This window comes from Schistocerca americana, chromosome X, assembly GCF_021461395.2.
Source record: "Schistocerca americana isolate TAMUIC-IGC-003095 chromosome X, iqSchAmer2.1, whole genome shotgun sequence".
NCBI lineage: Eukaryota > Metazoa > Arthropoda > Insecta > Orthoptera > Acrididae > Schistocerca > Schistocerca americana.
In genome coordinates, this window is record NC_060130.1 from 620,059,224 (window position 1) to 620,079,247 (window position 20,024).

The 20,024-nt window shown below is 39.3% G+C and overlaps 1 protein-coding gene across 2 annotated transcripts in view; it reads right to left on the minus strand.

Moving 5' to 3' along the window:
• LOC124555331 (glutathione hydrolase 2-like) overlaps positions 1-20,024 on the minus strand; it is a 55,547-nt gene that overhangs the window by 11,482 nt on the left and 24,041 nt on the right. For both annotated transcript variants that reach the window (XM_047129210.1, XM_047129209.1), the window contains 4 exons: positions 6,086-6,258; positions 2,674-2,964; positions 1,616-1,742; positions 1,197-1,504 (listed from right to left, as the gene is read on the minus strand). In XM_047129210.1, the coding sequence (XP_046985166.1) occupies positions 1,197-1,504; positions 1,616-1,742; positions 2,674-2,964; positions 6,086-6,258 (899 nt within the window). The remainder of the gene's footprint in view (positions 1-1,196; positions 1,505-1,615; positions 1,743-2,673; positions 2,965-6,085; positions 6,259-20,024) is intronic.

The window sequence follows — 20,024 nt, forward strand, 5'->3', positions numbered from 1 at the left end:
GAATCTGGTTCTGTAGTATCTTGTCTTGCATTTACTATATTTTTAAAATGTTTACCGAGTTGCTGCGTTCTAATACCAGGTCGTACGTCGATCTTGCAATTGGGGACAGCGATATTCTTCAGCAGCGAATCACCAATTATTAAAAAGTCATTTTCCTTTTGTTGCGTATCTGTCGCCTTGTTTTTCCTTTTGCTGTATGTCACCACCTTCCATTTATATTTATCTTCCGGTTTTTGGCTTACTGAGTTTACCGAGACATCAACGGGAACACTTGAAATGTTGTTTTTAAAGTACGATCGGTCATTCGTATTTTCGCGATCTTCTTGCTTTTCCGTTTGATGGCTTTTACACACACAGGACTTCTTTTCTTGTATTAATGTATCGTTTTCTTTCTTGATGGTTGAAAGTTCAGTTTTTAATGCCTCAATGTCACTTCGTAGTAACTTTATAATTTCGTTTTTTGTATCAACTGCACTTACAAGATCGGCCGTTTCGTCACGTAAACAACCGTGACATGTCCACGGAAAATCATCGCTGACGAACTTTATATTTACTTTCGCGCACTTTTCGTGTAACCAGAAGTTGCATTTGATACACAGAATACCCTTCATCACATGCTTTTTACATTGTCTACACGAAGAACTGTTCATTTTTTGCCTTTTTAACGAGAGAGAAGCGTCACTACACTTTCCTATTGGCGCCATCTCAGCAGCCAGAGAACTAACGGAAGCATCTGAACACATCTCAGGACACAAATCAAACCTTCAATTTCCCACTATCCCTATCCGACTCCCAATTTCATGGAAAGTTCTCTTACATACCTTGCTCAACTATTACTCTTCCGATAAAGAATCTATGAATGATGACTTAACTAAAACCTAAGAACTGATTCCACACTGAAATTTTAACTGTCCAGTAATGTGTGCACAATAATTAAACTTGGTGACATATTATAACTATGAGGAATAGGTGAAAGTTACTGGCACTCAAGGCAGGCTGCTAGAATGATGGCTCATTGGTGAGAGCTTTTTTTGTAAGCAGTCTTTATCTGTCAGTACATTTAATTATAAAGGCACACTGCTACAGAGTGCCAGTTCCATTCCTGCAGTTGCTTTCGTTTCATAATACATCAACATGTAAAAAAGTTTCATTATAACACTAAGTTATACGTTACTATATAAATAATATTTCCTTACCTTCATACTGAATCTGGTTCTCCACAGGGTTGTACCGAAAACGTGGAGCTTCCATACTAGCGCTAATATTCTTTTCTCTTGTTATGTACTCTACAAGTAGCTGAATGCCAACTACTGCATCTCCCACTCCAGAAATGAGCCTTCTTCCACAAACCTCTTTCTGTACTGCTATAATTGGTGTAGCAAGTGAGAAAGGTCTTTTTCCTGGAGCAAATGCATTACTTCCTGCATTAAAATTTTCCATTGCATTATTTAATACAAATCCCTCTTTTGTCAACAGCTGTGAACCAAACCAGGTATTCAAGCCACTGGAAATGAGAAGTATAACTATCATTTTGGGCAGATACAAATACAGTTTAATGTTCTTCTTTCTAAACAGAAAACTTTGGATATAACATACTTTGGCACAACACACTAACCTCACAATAGAAACATACAAGTCATTAAGATCAACAGCAGCAACATGAGAGCCCACTGCTTCTGGATAACTCCACAAAGCTGTTGAACTGAGAAGCCCATGATCAGAGGTGTTGTCAGGCGTGTCACCTGGACAAAAACAGAAAATGTCAATAGCTGTGGATTAAAACTGTGTCAGACTAGTATACTAATTTCCTAATGACAGCTTGCAGCAGACGTTCACAGATTTTTGCTCCAGATCTTGTGTCAGAGCTATATTTATAACTCCAATACACAATAGTCCAGATTTGTAGATTAAATAATTAAAAGTGTGCTTTTTGTGCTGTTAAATGACACATGTTTCAACCTCAGTGGATATTTGACTAGGTATAGATCAACTGTGTGATCCAGCACTCCGTACACCTTCTTGGCATTTCGTTTATAAATTCCCGCATTGCAGTAGTACATTTCATTTGGTATTCCACTGGGGTCACTAGTTAGTCCAATTTACAGGAGACAAAGATTACTTGAAATTAGTGGCTTAAGTGCAGGCTCTGTGAATTCTGGTGTGTGTCACATTTATCTTTCATTAAAATTGTGACACCAACTTAACTGGACAACACAGGTCCCTGATAATATAATTGGTGTTTAACAGACTTGGTGTGTACTTATTTGTGGATCAACCAACTTCTTCTTTGGTCTTTCATGTAATACAAATATTGTGCCTGTGACATGAATGCAGACCAGTTAAGCCAGGTAACACTGAACAGACTGCAGCAGTGCTAATCCAGACTGAGAGCACATAGCGAACAGGTAGATCTCTGATATCACTAGATCGTGCAAGCCTGTTATTCCACCAGTTTAACACTGCAGTTTGCTTGTTTAATAGAGACATGTTTTAGTTGCTTCTAAAATCAGCATGAAATGAACACCATAAAATAATCTCACATTTGTTTATGTATCCGTCAATCACCAGTAATTTGACGGCAAGGTGTCAGGTTCTCTCTACTCTTTGCATTATTTCTATAAATGTTAAAAGTATGTTAATGTACATCAACCAGTGAAACAGTTAGTCACTCACCAAATGAGTTGAATTGTGTTTTGTATGTTTCTTGCATGGCTGCAGTTAATGCCTGTATCATTTCAGTAAAGTTTCCAACTATTTTGTTGTTATCTAATTTCCTTAGTGTCTCCAAGAGGAATGGTCCACCAGAAGGAGAATCTGGTACTATTATATTGAAACTTCCAAACACAGAATGCAGTGCTTTTCTTCTTTTAGGCTGGTATGTTTCAAGATCTTCTTTCTTCATAACACCTCCTGCTGCTTCAACTGCAGATAGCACTGCATTTGCAAGCTGTCCATTATAAAGCACTATTTTATGAGAAAAAAAGAAAAAAAATATTGTTGAAAATTAATGAGAATCCATTTACTGGAACTAAAATGAAAAAGCCATCATTAGGGTGCTACAGCTTTTAAACATGTAGAAGATTCATAAATAACAACAAAACACAGATCTGAAGGCTACTACAAGAAGAAAGTGCCAAGTGTAGAATACATATTGAGCAAAGAACAGTGTGACAATTCCCTGTACACCCAAGTAAAGTACATGCAGAGTTTATGCTTTCAGCATTACAGGATCATTTATCAGCAAAGTGAAGGGTAGGCTAAATACCACTTCTGTTTTGTCATTTATTTCCAATATCTACATTAATAAAGTGAAAAAGTTAGTAAATAAAGGTTACCACTGATACCAAGTATTTTTGCTCATTTTCTGTAGCATCTAGGTCATTAGAAATGAGGTACTAGCTCAGTTCAGATAAGTTAAGGCTTCATATTGAATGGTGTGGAGTAAATACAAAATTTTCAGCAGGGTTACAAGACTAGGATTCAAACCTGGCTTTTCCAATATATGATAAAAGTAAGGTTTTACTATAATGTTTTGTCAACATCAAAGTCATTAGAGATGACACACTAAACTTAACTGTACAAGGATATGGAGGAAACCTGCCATGAGCTTGACTTGTCGAACAAATATTGATCTGCAATGATTTACAGAAATCAGGGCAAATCTGAATCTGGATGATCAGGTGTGGATTTGAACCCTGCTGTTGCCAAATATGTATCCACTGTTTTAAGCATTGCTCCAAATCACTCAGCTCCATAAAATAACCAACTATTTTACTGCAGCACTATCTCCCCTGTGGGTAACTGTTTCAGAAGTCTCCACCCTTGCGAAGGCAAAGACTTAATATAAGTGGCATGTACAAAAGCAAGGCAGAACAAAGTTATAACTACATTTGATTATAGAATAGTCACATGCCGATAAAACTACATACAGTAACCAAAGTACCTATGTATTAAAATTTAAATTACACTTATACATATGCGACTTATAACAACTGATATATATTTATGTGCCATGGAGAAAATACTGCAAAACAGAGGCATTTATGTATCTGACTATCAGAAATATAAATAAATGAAAAAGTTTCAGGCCAACACACACTTATTAGTTCCATAAAATAAGCATTTTGATGAAGTGACTACACTGAACTCTTTAGACATTCCCAGTATCCTGTTCACATCTTGAGGTGTCAGGTATTCTGTCAGATATCAGTGTCGTTCTGCATGATATTTCAACAACATGACTTGTTATCTTCATCAGGTGCTACCTGAGGCTGCTCGTCAAGTGGAATGGGTCCAGTATTTATACCTACACTAGAAAAATGCTGATATCTAGCAAAATACCTGACAACTTGAGATGTCAAAGCCACTACATGTTGTAATGTGAGGCTTTACACACTGTGATATAAAGAGGAGGGGATGGGGTGGGGGATGAGGAGGAAGAGTTTTTACCCAACCTCATTCCCATAGTGTTGCCATGATGAATGGGATTCAAATTCTGTGTTGAGTATCTGTGAACGTTAAGAAAGACAAAGCGCTAGTGAATATTTAAACATTTTGTTAAATACACGCACATATTTAAATGGTTGTACTTTCATGGAGGAAAAATCCTTCCCCTTAAAGCAATTTCTTCTCACATTATTCCCTCCATTATAGGTGAGCTATCACTATGTAACAGCCAAACAATATAGCCTTCCAACTATCTGCAGGACTTCACATTCGTGAGCTCAAACTTAGAGAAGGGCTATGTGCTATTCTATATCAGAATTCAATTTTTAATGCCAGAATATGTCACAAAATACTTATTCACTGCTATTTTATTCTAACAGCTTAAGTGAAAATAGAAAATTAGATACACATATTGCTATCTACGAATATACAGCTGTGTGTTTTCAGAGCTGCAAAATGGTTAGTAACAACACAAAATAGTAGTTGTATTAATTTGTAGTTACTGTCATAGCTCATATAATCAGACTGATAAATGTATCATGAACTACCTCATTCTCCCTTTTTGAACCCCGCTTCCCCATACCTCCCTCTCCCTGCCCTGCCACTATACATTAACACAAATTGTAATCTATTAAAAAAAGGCTCTGAGCACTATGGGACTTAACTGCTGAGGTCATCAGTCTCCTAGAACTTAGAACTACTTAAACCTAACTAACCTAAGGACATCACACACATCCATGCCTGAGGCAGGATTCGAACCTGCGACCATAGCGGTCATGCGGTTCCAGACTGAAGCGCCTAGAACCGCTCGGCCACTCTGGCCAGCTCTATTACAAACAAACAAAGTTCAGACTACATATCAAGAAGAATTTGAAGAAATGTACTTATTGACTTACAACAGAAAAGTATTGTGATGTATGTTATTTAATAATATATCAGCTGTTGGCCAGTGGTAGCAGCAGCAACTTCAGTCACATGAAAAATAATGTACACAGAACACACACAGAATCCAAGATGCAAAAGAAATAAATTACACAACATACTATAACTAGCCAAATAAAATACTTTATTTAGTTGGATGTTGTCAATTAATGTAATTTTCATAGCAAGATAAATGTACAACTATGTCAAAACTGATTAAATGACAGTGTGATGAAAATATAAAGTAATAGGCACATGTAGTTAATAAACCTAGGAATTGATTACAAAAATTACGACTCTTCTTGAACAAGGAAACTGAAGAGTAAATGTCTATAAAACTACAGGAATATTTCATTGGCTTCATACAAGTACACTGCAGTTATGAAAGTGCTCACTTTTAACACAGGGCAACAAGTTCCAAAACATTTATCTTACTACATTGATAAGCAAGATTTGTAAGTAGCTAAGACTACATTAGTGCATTTTGAAAGAATTGCTGTGACCAAAAATTCTTTCTTCGTTTCAGTTATCATAAATATCTGATTTAGAACACAGAACAAGAGGCAGCTTGAAAGTATTTACAAATTCAGAAGTATAAAAAAAAGCACTGAACAATAAGAAGGTTAATTACATATTAATACCTTGCCCGTGGAATGTTAGTCTGCACTTAATTATGCCATCACCAGTGCTCAATAGAAATGACATAACTTTCACCAACCATCTGGTCCATTAGCAGCTATCATCTCAAAACTATCTGCAAGCTTTGGTAAAGTCAGATTTCCACCCGCTTCAATGTTCTTGAGGAAATTCTGGAGCCTAATGGTCTCATTAAGCTGAGGATTTATATGTATATTTGATGAAATTAAACTGGTGGGAACAGGAAAGCCATTCCTGAAAATAAAATGAATGTATCAGGTACATTATTCATCCGTCACCTCTAACTGATACAGAAGGGAAGCAATTTAATTACTGCTGTTTGATGAAATCCATGTCCAAATTGGTAATTTTGAAAAGAAAAGAAACTGTACAGGCTAGTTCCTTTCCAACAGTGGATAAATTCACAACATAAAAGAAAAAGTTTGGCTTGCACATGTACATGCCTATTTGTCTAATTCAATGCTGTCTCTGTTCAACCATATTGTGTGCCTTCCACGCACGAAACAGTGGCATGTGTGTACACCAAGAGAGTGGTTCACATGCAAGTGCTTCCAGTCAGACAAACTTACAATGTTCTCCTGCACTAATAAATCTAAAGCATACTTTAATAACCAAGAGGTATCCACCTAAAGAAGCCTTTCTTTGAGTTTAGTTTAAGAAGAGTCAGGCTTTATCACATTCTGTGGTTTATTTGTACTTAACTGGCATTCAGTAAAATCTGTGTTATTGAATAAGGAAAGTTACAACACTGAGTATGTGAAAAATGTCAAGTTACACAATGATTAGAATTCTATGGTAAAACATTGCCATTCTGCTATTTTGTACCATCAAAAGAGACCTCCAGCTTCAAATTTCAGATTTTCCTGAATTGATTTTTGATGTACAAATATGCGAGATCAAGTTGTGTCACAAATTTTTATGTCCACAAGTGATTTTCTTTTGTCACCTGTAGCACTTGATTATTTTTTTATTTAATTGTCTTGATCACAAAGTTCTAACAAGATTATTGGTTTCAGTTATGGAATAGCCATCTTCAGAATCTAAAGAGAAGTAAAATAAGCATCTGCTATGTTAAAAGGTTAAAAAACAAAACAGAAATTATAATATAAACATGGCATACATCACATTCTGCTGCACAGCAACAAGCCGTTAAAAAAGTACAACAAAACTTTGTGATTAAGACAATTAAAAAAAAATGTGCATGTGATCACTATCCAGATGGTCATTTTATGTCAAATGACACATCACTTACTGCTGATTATTTTGAGTTGATCCCGGGTTAAAAAATAGGAGCTGCTGCAAACAAGTACTGAAGTTGAGTGCATAAATAGAAAGAGGTTACCAAAGGTACAATGAAGAGAGGAGTAGTGCTGCTGAATTTATCATCAGTGTATGACTGACTGGATCCAAGGGCTTTTACTTAAAACTTGCAAAATGGAAGAAAAACCTGATCATGAAAACTATACTAAACTATACTGATAGAGAGTACCTTCAGAGTCCATCTGAGAGAAAAGATACACAGTTTCAAAACACTTCAGAATGGCCTACCTCAAGGTTCAATACTCACCCCCTTACTTCTCAACTTATATAATTAAACATGAATACACCCATAAATACTGAGGAGTTAAACTTGAGCATACACTTTCCTACAGGCACCACCTACAAGAAGTCAAGCAAAAACTGAAATCCTGAAACTCTTTACTAGTCAAATTAGCAGGCAGTTCACGGACAAGCAACATAAACACAATACACACATCAGCATTGGCACAGGTGTATTGTAAAGCAGAATACAGTGGCCCAGTATGGGCAATGAGTGCCCACACAAAAAAGTTGGTGTGGCGCTCAATGAATTGATGAGGATCATAATTGGCTCAATGAAACCAACCCCTACAAGCTGGCCACCAGTGCTAGCCAATATCAAAGCGCCAAACATCAGATGCAAATCTGCAATGAAAAAGTAGTGGAAGAAGGCATCGCACCAGTGTGATCTCTCAATTTGTCATCATTTACACACGAAGAATTGACGGAAGTCAAGGATGCCTCTCTGGAGAACCATCCAAAGATCAGACTTTTTGAGGAGGAAAGGATTGGTACGAGCACTGACGAAGTAACACATTGCAAAATGGATCTCTTATTGCTGACATGACCAAACAAGTTCCTGGTTTTGACCTTCCAAGAATACTTTGGACAAGATTAGACAGGATAAGGACTGGGATGGGTTGCTGTAAAACTTAAAGACAAAATGGAAGCTTCCAATTGATCCTTTCTGTGAGTGTAATGAACTTCAAACTACAGACCATATTTTAAACTGTGTAATTTATGTTTTTCAAAGGAGGAATTGAAGATATCCACAATGTGTCTGAAAAGCCCTTGAGTGGTTGAATAATCTTCAGTGTGCTATTGCACTGTAGTGCGAATGGTGTACAGTGCATTTATAAATGAATGGTGCAAATTTAAAAATTAATAATAACTGATTTACTACTTTATATGGGCAAACCTTACAGCACTAGCAGCAGCAACTGTTCAAGTTATTGATGGATTAATAATAATCCTTCAACATGTGCACCCTCGGTCTGCACATGCTTTATCTGGCCAAACACTTCCTCAAGGGACACGTGTATTGGCAGTATATAAACTTTGTCTTTCACAAACTCCCACTGAAAGAAAGTGCAGGGTGTTAAATCTGGCAAATGACGTTGCCAGGGGAGAAGAATGTTGCCTGCAACTGCAGCATGTCCAATCCAGCATTGGTGAAAAGTATGATTAAGAAGCTCTGGTGCATTCCTGCAAAAATGGGATGGAACACTATCCATTTGCAAAATGTAATATTTGTAATGTGTCCAGTTGGGGTAACAACCAGGTTCCCAACATGTACCAAAATGAGTTACATGTCGCTGCTTGTTGTTCGAAGAAAAACAGGCCATGCACTTTCTCGTGTGACACTACACAGAAAACATTCACTTTTGGAGGGTCATGCTGAAGCATTATCACCGTATATGGTTTCTCACACCTCAGATACAGAAATTTTGTCTGTTCACCTTGCCACTTACATGGAAAGTGACTTCATCACAGAAGATGAGTCTTTCTACAAAACCAGCAGCCTTCATTTTTAACAGCAGCTCTTCACAGAAGTCACACTTTTTCACTTTGTCTGCTGATGTAAGGGCCTGCACTAATCCCACTTTGTGTAGCTTAAAACATTGCTGCTTAGGCAACACCTTCCACACCGCAATCTTTGGTATGAACAAGTCCCTGTCTGCTTTACTAAGTGATTTGTGAGGACTTCAGTGAAATGCCTTGTGCATTCTTTCAACGTTTGCATCAGACACACAAGGTCAACTGGGACTCTTCCCCTTACAGAGGCATCCGGTTTCCATAATCTGTTGGTACCACCCACCTAAGCTGTTATTGTGTGGCGGGTCTATCCTAAACCATGCACAAAACTCACACTGCACTGTAACCACAGATCCGGACACCGCAAAACAGAGCACACACAGTCCTTTCCATTGTGATGCAATCTTGGAAACACTGTGCAGTAAGCAGGACAAGCGAACAGCGGATAGCAGATCAAAAAACTGGACAGTTGCCACTGCTTATACTGTAATCACCCTGTATATCTGACCTTGTTAACAACTTTTTTTTAAATAATTGCTTTAGATTCATGATGTTCTGTGTTTTTCAGTTCAGAACACAATCTGGTTGGAGAGTATATAGAGTACCTCTCTCTCTCTCTCTCTCTCTCTCTCTGTCTCTGTGTGTGTGTGTGTGTGTGTGTGTGTGTGTGTGTGTGTGTGTGTGTGTGTGTGTTAACATTAGGCAAAACTGTATAATTTTTTTGTAAATCGTTTTCGTGATGCTGCATGAATATATTTAAAAACAATAAATACACACAGCTCAAAAAATTACTGATTGAGGAATAATACTGAGTAATAAAACATCTAAAAAGTTACTCCAGAAAATTTTAAATATTACAAATATGATTTTCACTGGCAAAAAATCCATACAAGACGGGATGATGCCATAGACTTGGCAACATGTAATGACTGACTAACCTTTCACAGTCTCAAATGGACAGTTGTGTTTACAGTGAAGCAAGGTACACTACATTCGAACTCCTATCAATAAGATAGGTAATGATATTAAGTATGCACTTTGCAAATTACTCATCCAGAATGTGTCTACAAAAACATTCAAGTTGTTTTTCAGCATGCTTGCATGTTCTCAATACATCAGTTATTTATCGGTATGTTATAAGATCACGGCAGGGAAGAATTAAAATGTCAGCTATGGAATTGCAAAGTTAATTCCTTTTTCACAGTTACTGAAAGAAGTTCATTTAAACATTTATGATTTGGATCAGGATTAGTCCCACTCAGTGTGGGACAAATACTACTTGGAGCTTTTGTCAATAGTAAGCCAATGGAAATTTGAGGAATATTTTGTAGATGAAATTTTGAAGGAATGATTTACACTCTTCTTGCGATTTCAGAAATTTTGCTGTTTCAATATTTTATCCGTCTTTGGTTTCTTATGAGAACTGAATTACAAGGAAACAAGCTTTGTATGGAGTGAACTATGGTGATTTTGAAAATATTGAAGTGTTAGCAATGCGACAGCCTTTAACATAAATTATTTCGTCAAATTCAGTGCTTAATAAGTGTGTGGAAACTGCATTAAAGGAGCTTGAACTGGAATTCTCAAACAAATGGGAAGACCCACATGGATATATTATATACTGACAGAAAAATAAATAAATAAATCACAGTACCAAGAACGAGTTGTGCAACATAAATGAAAGTTGGTAGATGTGATTCTACATCTGAAAGATCATTTCTATTCAAATTCCATGCTTGCTGCATAAAAATGGCACTAGTATTGCCACTATGAGGATTCAAATCAGGTTTGCTTTAAAGACATGCTGTAACGGTCATGAAATTGGACATGCTGAGTTGATGTTTGTCAAGAATGCCTTTAAGGCAACAAAGACACCATTAACAACCCCTCAGTGAGTTTGAATGAGGTCATTTAATAGGGCTGCGGAAGCTGGGTGTTTCTTTTGCGATATTGACGAAAAACTTGGCACAAATGTAGCCACTGTACACGATTGCTGGCAGCGGTTGTCACGCGAATATATGGTTGTAAGAAGACTGGGTTCTGGACAGCCACATGGCACTACTGAGAGGGAAGATCATCATATTTGGTGTATGGCTCTGGTGCATAGTGCTGCATCTGCAGTAGCTATTTGAGCAGCAGTTGGCACCACAGAGACACACCAAACTGTTACAAATCAGTTACTTCAAGGAAAGCTCCGAGGCAGATGGCCTGCAGTGTGCATTCCACTGACCTCAAACCGCTGCCATTTGTGACTACAATGGCATCAAGTGAGAGTTCATTGGACGGCACGGTGCAGGTCTGTTGTATTTTTTGATGAAAGCTGGTTCTGACTTGATATCAGCGATGTCTGTGTGTTGGTAAGAGGGAGGCCAGTTGAGGGCCTGAAACCAACCTTTCTGCATACTAGAAACACTAGACCTACACCTGAAGTTATTGTCTGGGGTGCAATTCTGTATGATGGCAAGAGAACTGTCGTGGTTATCTTGTGCACCCTGAGTGCAAATTTGTACGACAATCTCGTGATTCGACCTGTTATGCTGCAACTTATGAACAGCATTCCAAGGGGTGTTTTCTGATAGTATAACTCTTGCCCACATACCGCTGTTGTAACCCAACATGTTCTACAGAGTGTCAACATGCTGCCTCGGCTTGCTTGATCCACGGATCCGTCTCCAATCAAGCGTATACGGGACATCATCTGACTACAACTCCAGCATCATTCACGAACAGCATTAACCAACTCTGTACTGAATGACCAAATGCAACAATCATGGAATTCCATCCAACAAACTGACACCTGGCTCCTGTACAACACGATGGAAGCAAGTTTGCATGCTTGTATTTAATATTCCGACAGTTATACTAGTTATTATTGTAGTAGCATATCACATTTGCAATGACTTATCTCACACTTACATTGACCTGTGACCCTGTTACATTGATCACTTAAATAAGTTACCTAGACAAATGTATTCCCCAAAATTTCATTACTCTACATTAATTATTTTTTGATGGTGTGGATTTTTTCTGTAATATAATGTGACGCTGGATCATTAGAGAACTTTATTAAAACTTCAGAAATCTTGTAATGAAGTTCAGGTTCATCTTACTCCACCCCCTCACTGGTATATCGAGTTATCATCAAAGCTTTTTGCACAACATTTGAATTTCTCCAGCAATCTTACAGTACAATTTTTATAAGAAAATTATCTGAGTATAAATATTCAGAATACAGAGGTCTTCACACTTATGTACAGTAAGTTACATTTATTTGTGGTAAGGTTCAACTGTCAGTCCCAGCTCCAAACATTAACCCTCTGCAGGTCGTACTTCATTTCGTTAAAGTTTTCTTACATTGCAAATTCCCTGTGTACAACAGCATCACTGTAGACAGCCTCATGGAGTTATCAATATCATCCACTAGATCATTTATATATACATCACGAACAGTAACGGCCCTATAACACTTCGTTGGGGTATTCCCAGAATTACTTTTACACCTGACACTTTTGCCCTGCTATGAACTCAGTAACAAACCTGGTAGGTAATTCCATGAGGTCATATTTTGTTCACCCCATGACTGTGGACATATGTCACATTGAGTATTAACATGAGCAGTATTTTCAATGGCCCTCTGGATCTCACGGTTAGACAGTGTGAGCTGAATCATACAATGTAGGCTTTCACCGTTGGCATTTGCGATACTCCTGATATTTGATTCATGGGCATAAGGCACTGGTCCAAGGCATAATTCTCTACCTAACATCTTGTCTTCCACTGCATGAAGTCTCCTGCAGACCTGCTGAGCTTGTTTTGAGACTGTATTTTAATAGTCATGGGTGACGAATTCGAGAGTAGGAAAAGGGAGAGAAGGAAACATAGTAGGTGAATATGGATTGGGGGGAAGAAATGAAAGAGGAAGCCGCCTTGTAGAATTTTGCACAGAGCATAACTTAATCATAGCTAACACTTGGTTCAAGAATCATAAAAGAAGGTTGTACACATGGAAGAATCCTGGAAATACTAGAAGGTATCAGATAGATTATATAATGGTAAGACAGAGATTTAGGAACCAGGTATTAAATTGTAAGACATTTCCAGGGGCAAATGTGGACTCTGGCCACAATCTATTGGTTATGAGCTGTAGATTAAAAGTGAAGAAACTGCAAAAAGGTGGGAATTTACAGAGACGGGACCTGGACAGACTGATTAAACCAGAGGCTGTACAGTGTTTCAGGGAGAACATTAGGGAACAATTGTCACAAATGAGGGAAAGAAATACAGTAGAAGAAGAATGGGTAGCTCTGAGGGATGAAGTAGTGAAGGCAGCAGAGGATCAAGTAGGTAAAAAGACGAGGGCTAGTAGAAATCCTTGGGTAACAGAAGAAATATTGAATTTAATTGATGAAAAAAGAAAATATAAAAATGCAGTAAATGAAGCAGGCAAGAAGGAATACAAACGTCTCAAAAATGAGATCGACAGGAAGTGCAAAATGGCGAAGCAGGGGTGGCTAGAGGACAAATGAAAGGATATAGAGGCTTATCTCACTACGGGTAAGATAGATACTGCCTACAGGAAAATTAAACGAGACCTTTGGAGAAAAGAGAACCACTTGTATGAATATCAAGAGCTCAGATGGAAACCCAGTTCTAAGCAAAGAAGGAAAAGCAGAAAGGTGGAAGGAGTATAAAGAGGGTCTATACAAGGGCGATGTACTTGAGGACAATATTCTAGAAATGGAAGAGAATGTAGATGAAGACGAAATGGAAGATACAATACTGCGTGAAGAGTTTGACAGAGCACTGAAAGACCCGAGTCGAAATAAGGCCCCGGGAGTAGACAACATTCCATTAGAACTACTGACAGCCTTGGGAGAGCCAGTCCTAACAAAACTCTACCATTTGGTGAGCAAGATGTATGAGACAAGCAAAATACCCTCAGACTTCAAGAATAATATAATAATTCCAATCCCAAAGAAAGCAGGTGTTGACAGATGTGAAAATTACTGAACAATCAGTTTAATAAGCCACAGCTGCAAAATACTAACACGAATTCTTTACAGACGAATGGAAAAACTAGTACAAGCCAACCTTGGGGAAGATCAGTTTGGATTCCGTAGAAATATTGGAACGCGTGAGGCAATACTGACCTTACGACTTATCTTAGAAGAAAGATAAAGGAAAGGCAAACCTATGTTTCTAGCATTTGTAGATTTAGAGAAAGCTTTTGACAATGTTGACTGGAATACTCTCTTTCAAATTCTAAAGGTGGCAGGGGTAAAATACAGGGAGCGAAAGGCTATTTACAATTTGTACAGAAACCAGATGGTAGTTGTAAGAGTTGAAGGGCATGAAAGGGAAGCAGCAGTTGGGAAGGGAGTGAGACAGGGTTGTAGCCTCTCCCCAATGTTATTCAATCTGTATACTGAGCAAGCAGTAAAGGAAACAAAAGAAAAAAATTGGAGTAGGTATTAAAATCCATGGAGAAGAAATAAAAACTTTGAGGTTCGTCCATGACATCGTAATCCTGTCAGAGACAGCAAAGGATGTGGAAGAGCAGTGAACAGAATGGACAGTGTCTTGAAGCTAGGGTATAAGATGAACATCAACAAAAGCAAAACGAGGATAATGGAACGTAGTCAAATTAAGTCGGGTGATGGTTTGGGAATTAGATTAGGAAACGAGACACTTAAAGTAGTAAAGGAGTATTGCTATTTGGGGAGCAAAATAACTGATGATGGTCAAAGTAGAGAGGATATAAAATGTAGACTGGCAATGGCAAGGAAAGCGTTTCTGAAGAAGAGAAATTTGTTAACATCGAGTATAGATTTAAGTGTCAGGAAGTCGTTTCTGAAAGTATTTGTATGGAGTGTAGCCATGTATGGATGTGACCGTGGACTATAAATTATTTGGACAAGAAGAGAATAGAAGCTTTTGAAATGTGGTGCTATAGAAGAATGCCGAAGATTAGATGGGTAGATCACATAACTAATGAGGAGGTATTGAATAGAATTGTGGAGAAGAGGAGTTTGTGGTACAACTTGACAAGAAGAAGGGACCGGTTGGTAGGACATGTTCTGAGGCATCAGGGGATCACCAATTTAGTATTGGAGGGCAAAAATCGTAGAGGGAGACCAAGAGATGAATACACTAAGCAGATTCAGAAGGATGTAGATTGCAGTAGGTACTGGGAGATGATGAAGCTTGCACAGGATAGAGTAGCATGGAGAGCTGCATCAAACCAGTCTCAGGACTGAAGACCACAACAAACAACAACAACAACAACAGCTTTTTGAGTCATTAGAGTCTCTGATGAAGTCTCCAGCAGCAGAAGACAAAATTATGCCTTGGACCATGACTTTATACCCATAAATCAAATATCAGCAACAGTGTGAGCTGAGTTTCACCAGGTCTGTTAGTGAAATCCATGTGGGTTCTTACAGAGCAGACCTCCATTCTCCAAAAAGGTGCAAGCACAAAACACTTTCTATAATTTTACAACAGGATGACATGAATAGTATAAGTCTATAATTATTTGCATTTGTTTAACTAACCTTTTCAGAAATGAGAAATACCTGTACCATTTTTCAATCACTTGGAATCCTTTGTCATTACACCAACCTATGATAAACAGTTTTTAGAAGGAGATATAGTTCTTTCGCATAATCTGTACAGAATCGTACAGGTATCTCAATGAGGCCCAGATGCCTTTCCTTTTGTAGATGACAATTTTTACATACATACTTATGCCAATATCACAGTTGAGGATTTGATCCTACAAGATGACAAAATCTGACCACACAGGAATTGTGTCATGGATATATATTTTCAAAGGCAAACACTTCAGCCTATGGGGTGCCCAGCTTAATCTCCCAACATAGATCCAGAAGAGCACATTTGGGATTATCTTGGGAGGCATGTTACTGGTTGTAGATCTTCTGTACAGACCTTTGTCACAATGAGAGCAGCTTTACAGAGAATGAAGCTTGCAGGTGCCATCAGTGACAACTTAATACATTATTGATCATGCAATATTGCTGTTTGAGGTAAGCACAAACAATACTGACAATATTTGCAATATACCAGATGGACACACAATTTTTGTTTTTACATTTCAAACATGCTTTAATTTTACAAATAAAGTTTCTATTTTGAACCAAGCTTTCACAGCTTATTAATGAAATCTCAGGCAACACTACTATGTGCCCTGTCACAGTTACCAGAGTCAATGCACACTCCAGTTTAGTTGATGTCTTTGGTTGCAGCGGACATATTGCAACTGAGAGATTGTGATTGTCAATAGATAGCCTTGTCCAGATTTCCTGGACAGCTTCTGGTTTTCTGATGATTTAACACAATACAAGTTCCAGGAAATATTGCTGATGAATCACTTCTCTTGTCATTTCACCTTAAAATAATCATGTGTGCTATAAATGATCCACTTGTGACAGAGTGTTTCTAGCCTTCTCCTTTCAAGTTATTGTCTCTTTCAATCATTTCCATGTCTAAATGAGTAAAATATTTATTTTTGCATATTTATACTATGTGGCTGTATGACAACTGGCACTGGAAAAAAACTGCTTTCTACGGTATCTTGGCTGGTCACCTAGTAATTTTGTCGAATATATATTAGTAAACTGTGGCAAAAATGTAAAGAAACAGCTTTGATAATACTTCATGGAGCTAGAAGACAGTACTGAAAATGTAAAATTGTTAACCACCCCTGGACTTCAAACACACAAAATAAATTTCAAAATTGGCAACATGTCGCTTCGTCTCTAGTCAGTCAAAACCATCAGTGCACGATAGCGATGGAAATGTTACCAATGATGGTGCCACTAAAGCGGAGTTACTAAATACAGTTTTCCATAATTCCTTCATGAAAGAAGACGAAGTAAATATTCCAGAAGTCTAAACCAGAACAGCTGTTAGCATGAGTGACATAAAAGTAGATATCTTAGGTGTTGAGAAACAACTCAAATCACTTAAAAAAGGCAAGTCTTCTGGTCCAGATGGTATACCTACCAGGTTTCTTTCAGAGTATGCAGACACAATAGTGCCTTTCTTAGCAATCATATACAACTGCTCACTTGACGAAAGATCTGTTCCTAAAGACTGGAAAGTAGCACAGGCCACACCAATATCCAAGAAAGGAAATAGGAGTAACCTATTGAATTGCAGACCCATATCACTGACTTCAATTTGCAGTAGGATTTTGGAGCATATACTGTACTCTAACATTATGAATCACCTTGAAGAAAATGACTTATTGATACATAACCAACACGGATTCAGAAAATATTGTTCTTGTGCAACACAGCTAGCTCTTTATCCCCATAAAGTAATGAGTGCTGTCGACAAGGGATCTCAGATCAATTCCACATTCCTAGATTTCCAGAAAGCTTTTGATATCGTTCCTCACACGTGACTATTAATCAAATTGCATGCATATGGAGTATCATCTCAGTTGTGTGACTGGATTCATGATTTCCTCTCAGAGAGGTCACAGTTCATAGTGATTGATGATAAATCATCGAGTAGAACAGAAGTGATATCTGGTGTTACGCAAGGTAGTGTCATATGCCCTCTGCTGTTCCTGATTTACATAAATGATCTAGGTCATAATCTGAGCAGCCCCCTTAGATTGATTGCAGATGACGCTGTAATTTACCATCTAGTAAAATCATCAGACGATCAGTTCCAATTACAAAATAATCTAGAGAGAATTTCTGTATGGTGCGAAAAGTGGCAATTGGCACTAAACAAAAGTGTGAGGTCATCCACATGGGTCCTAAAATAAATCCGATAAATTTTGGGTATACAATAAATCACACAAATCTAAGGGCTGTCAATTCGACTAAATGCCTAGGAATTACAATTACGAGCAACTTAAACTGGAAAGACCACATAGATAATATTGAGGGGAAGGCGAAAGAAAGACTGTGTTTTGTTGGCGGAACACTTAGAAGATGCAACAAACCCACTAAAGAGACAGCCTACATTACACTTGTTCGTCCTCTGCTGGAATATTGCTGTGTGGTATGGGATCTTTACCAGGTAGGATTGACGGAGGACATTGGAAAAGTGCAAAGAAGGGCAGCTCGTTTCATGTTATCACGCAATAGGGGTGAGAGTGCCACTGATATCATACACGAGATGGGGTGGCAGTCATTGAAACAAAGGCGGTTTTCTTTGCGGCGAGATCTATTTATGAAATTTCAATCGCCAACTTTCTCTTCTGAATGCAAAAATATTTTGTTGACACCCACTTATGTAGGGAGAAATGATCATCATAATAAAATAAGAGAAATCAGAGTGTGAATGGAAAGATTTAGGTGTTCCTTTTCCCACATGCTATTCAAGAGTGGAATGGTACAGAAGTAGTATGAAAATGTTTCGATGAACCCTCTGCCAGGCACTTAAGTGTGAATTGCAGAGTAACCATGTAGATGTAGTCAATTTTAAATACACTCCTGGAAATTGAAATAAGAACACCGTGAATTCATTGTCCCAGGAAGGGGAAACTTCATTGACACATTCCTGGGGTCAGATACATCACATGATCACACTGACAGAACCACAGGCACATAGACACAGGCAACAGAGCATGCACAATGTCGGCACTAGTACAGTGTATATCCACCTTTCGCAGCAATGCAGGCTGCTATTCTCCCATGGAGACGATCGTAGAGATGCTGGATGTAGTCCTGTGGAACGGCTTGCCATGCCATTTCCACCTGGCGCCTCAGTTGGACCAGCGTTCGTGCTGGACGTGCAGACCGCGTGAGACGACGCTTCATCCAGTCCCAAACATGCTCAATGGGGGACAGATTCGGAGATCTTGCTGGCCAGGGTAGTTGACTTACACCTTCTAGAGCACGTTGGGTGGCACGGGATACATGCGGACGTGCATTGTCCTGTTGGAACAGCAAGTTCCCTTGCCGGTCTAGGAATGGTAGAACGATGGGTTCGATGACGGTTTGGATGTACCATGCACTATTCAGTGTCCCCTCGACGATCACCAGTGGTGTATGTCAAGTGTAGGAGATCGCTCCCCACACCATGATGCCGGGTGTTGGCCCTGTGTGCCTCGGTCGTATGCAGTCCTGATTGTGGCGCTCACCTGCACGGCGCCAAACACGCATACGACCATCATTGGCACCAAGGCAGAAGCGACTCTCATCGCTGAAGACGACACGTCTCCATTCGTCCCTCCATTCGCGCCTGTCGCGACACCACTGGAGGCGGGCTGCACGATGTTGGGGCGTGAGCGGAAGACGGCCTAACGGTGTGCGGGACCGTAGCCCAGCTTCATGGAGACGGTTGCGAATGGTCCTCGCCGATACCCCAGGAGCAACAGTGTCCCTAATTTGCTGGGAAGTGGCGGTGCGGTCCCCTACGGCACTGCGTAGGATCCTACGGTCTTGGCGTGCATCCGTGCGTCGCTGCGGTCCGGTCCCAGGTCGACGGGCACGTGCACCTTCCGCCGACCACTGGCGACAACATCGATGTACTGTGGAGACTTCACGCCCCACGTGTTGCGCAATTCGGCGGTACGTCCACCCGGCCTCCCGCATGCCCACTATACGCCCTCGCTCAGTCCGTCAACTGCACATACGGTTCACGTCCATGCTGTCGCGGCATGCTACCAGTGTTAAAGACTGCGATGGAGCTCCGTATGCCACGGCAAACTGGCTGACACTGACGGCGGCGGTGCACAAATGCTGCGCAGCTAGCGCCATTCGACGGCCAACACCGCGGTTCCTGGTGTGTCCGCTGTGCTGTGCGTGTGATCATTGCTTGTACGGCCCTCTCGCAGTGTCCGGAGCAAGTATGGTGGGTCTGACACACCGGTGTCAATGTGTTCTTTTTTCCATTTCCAGGAG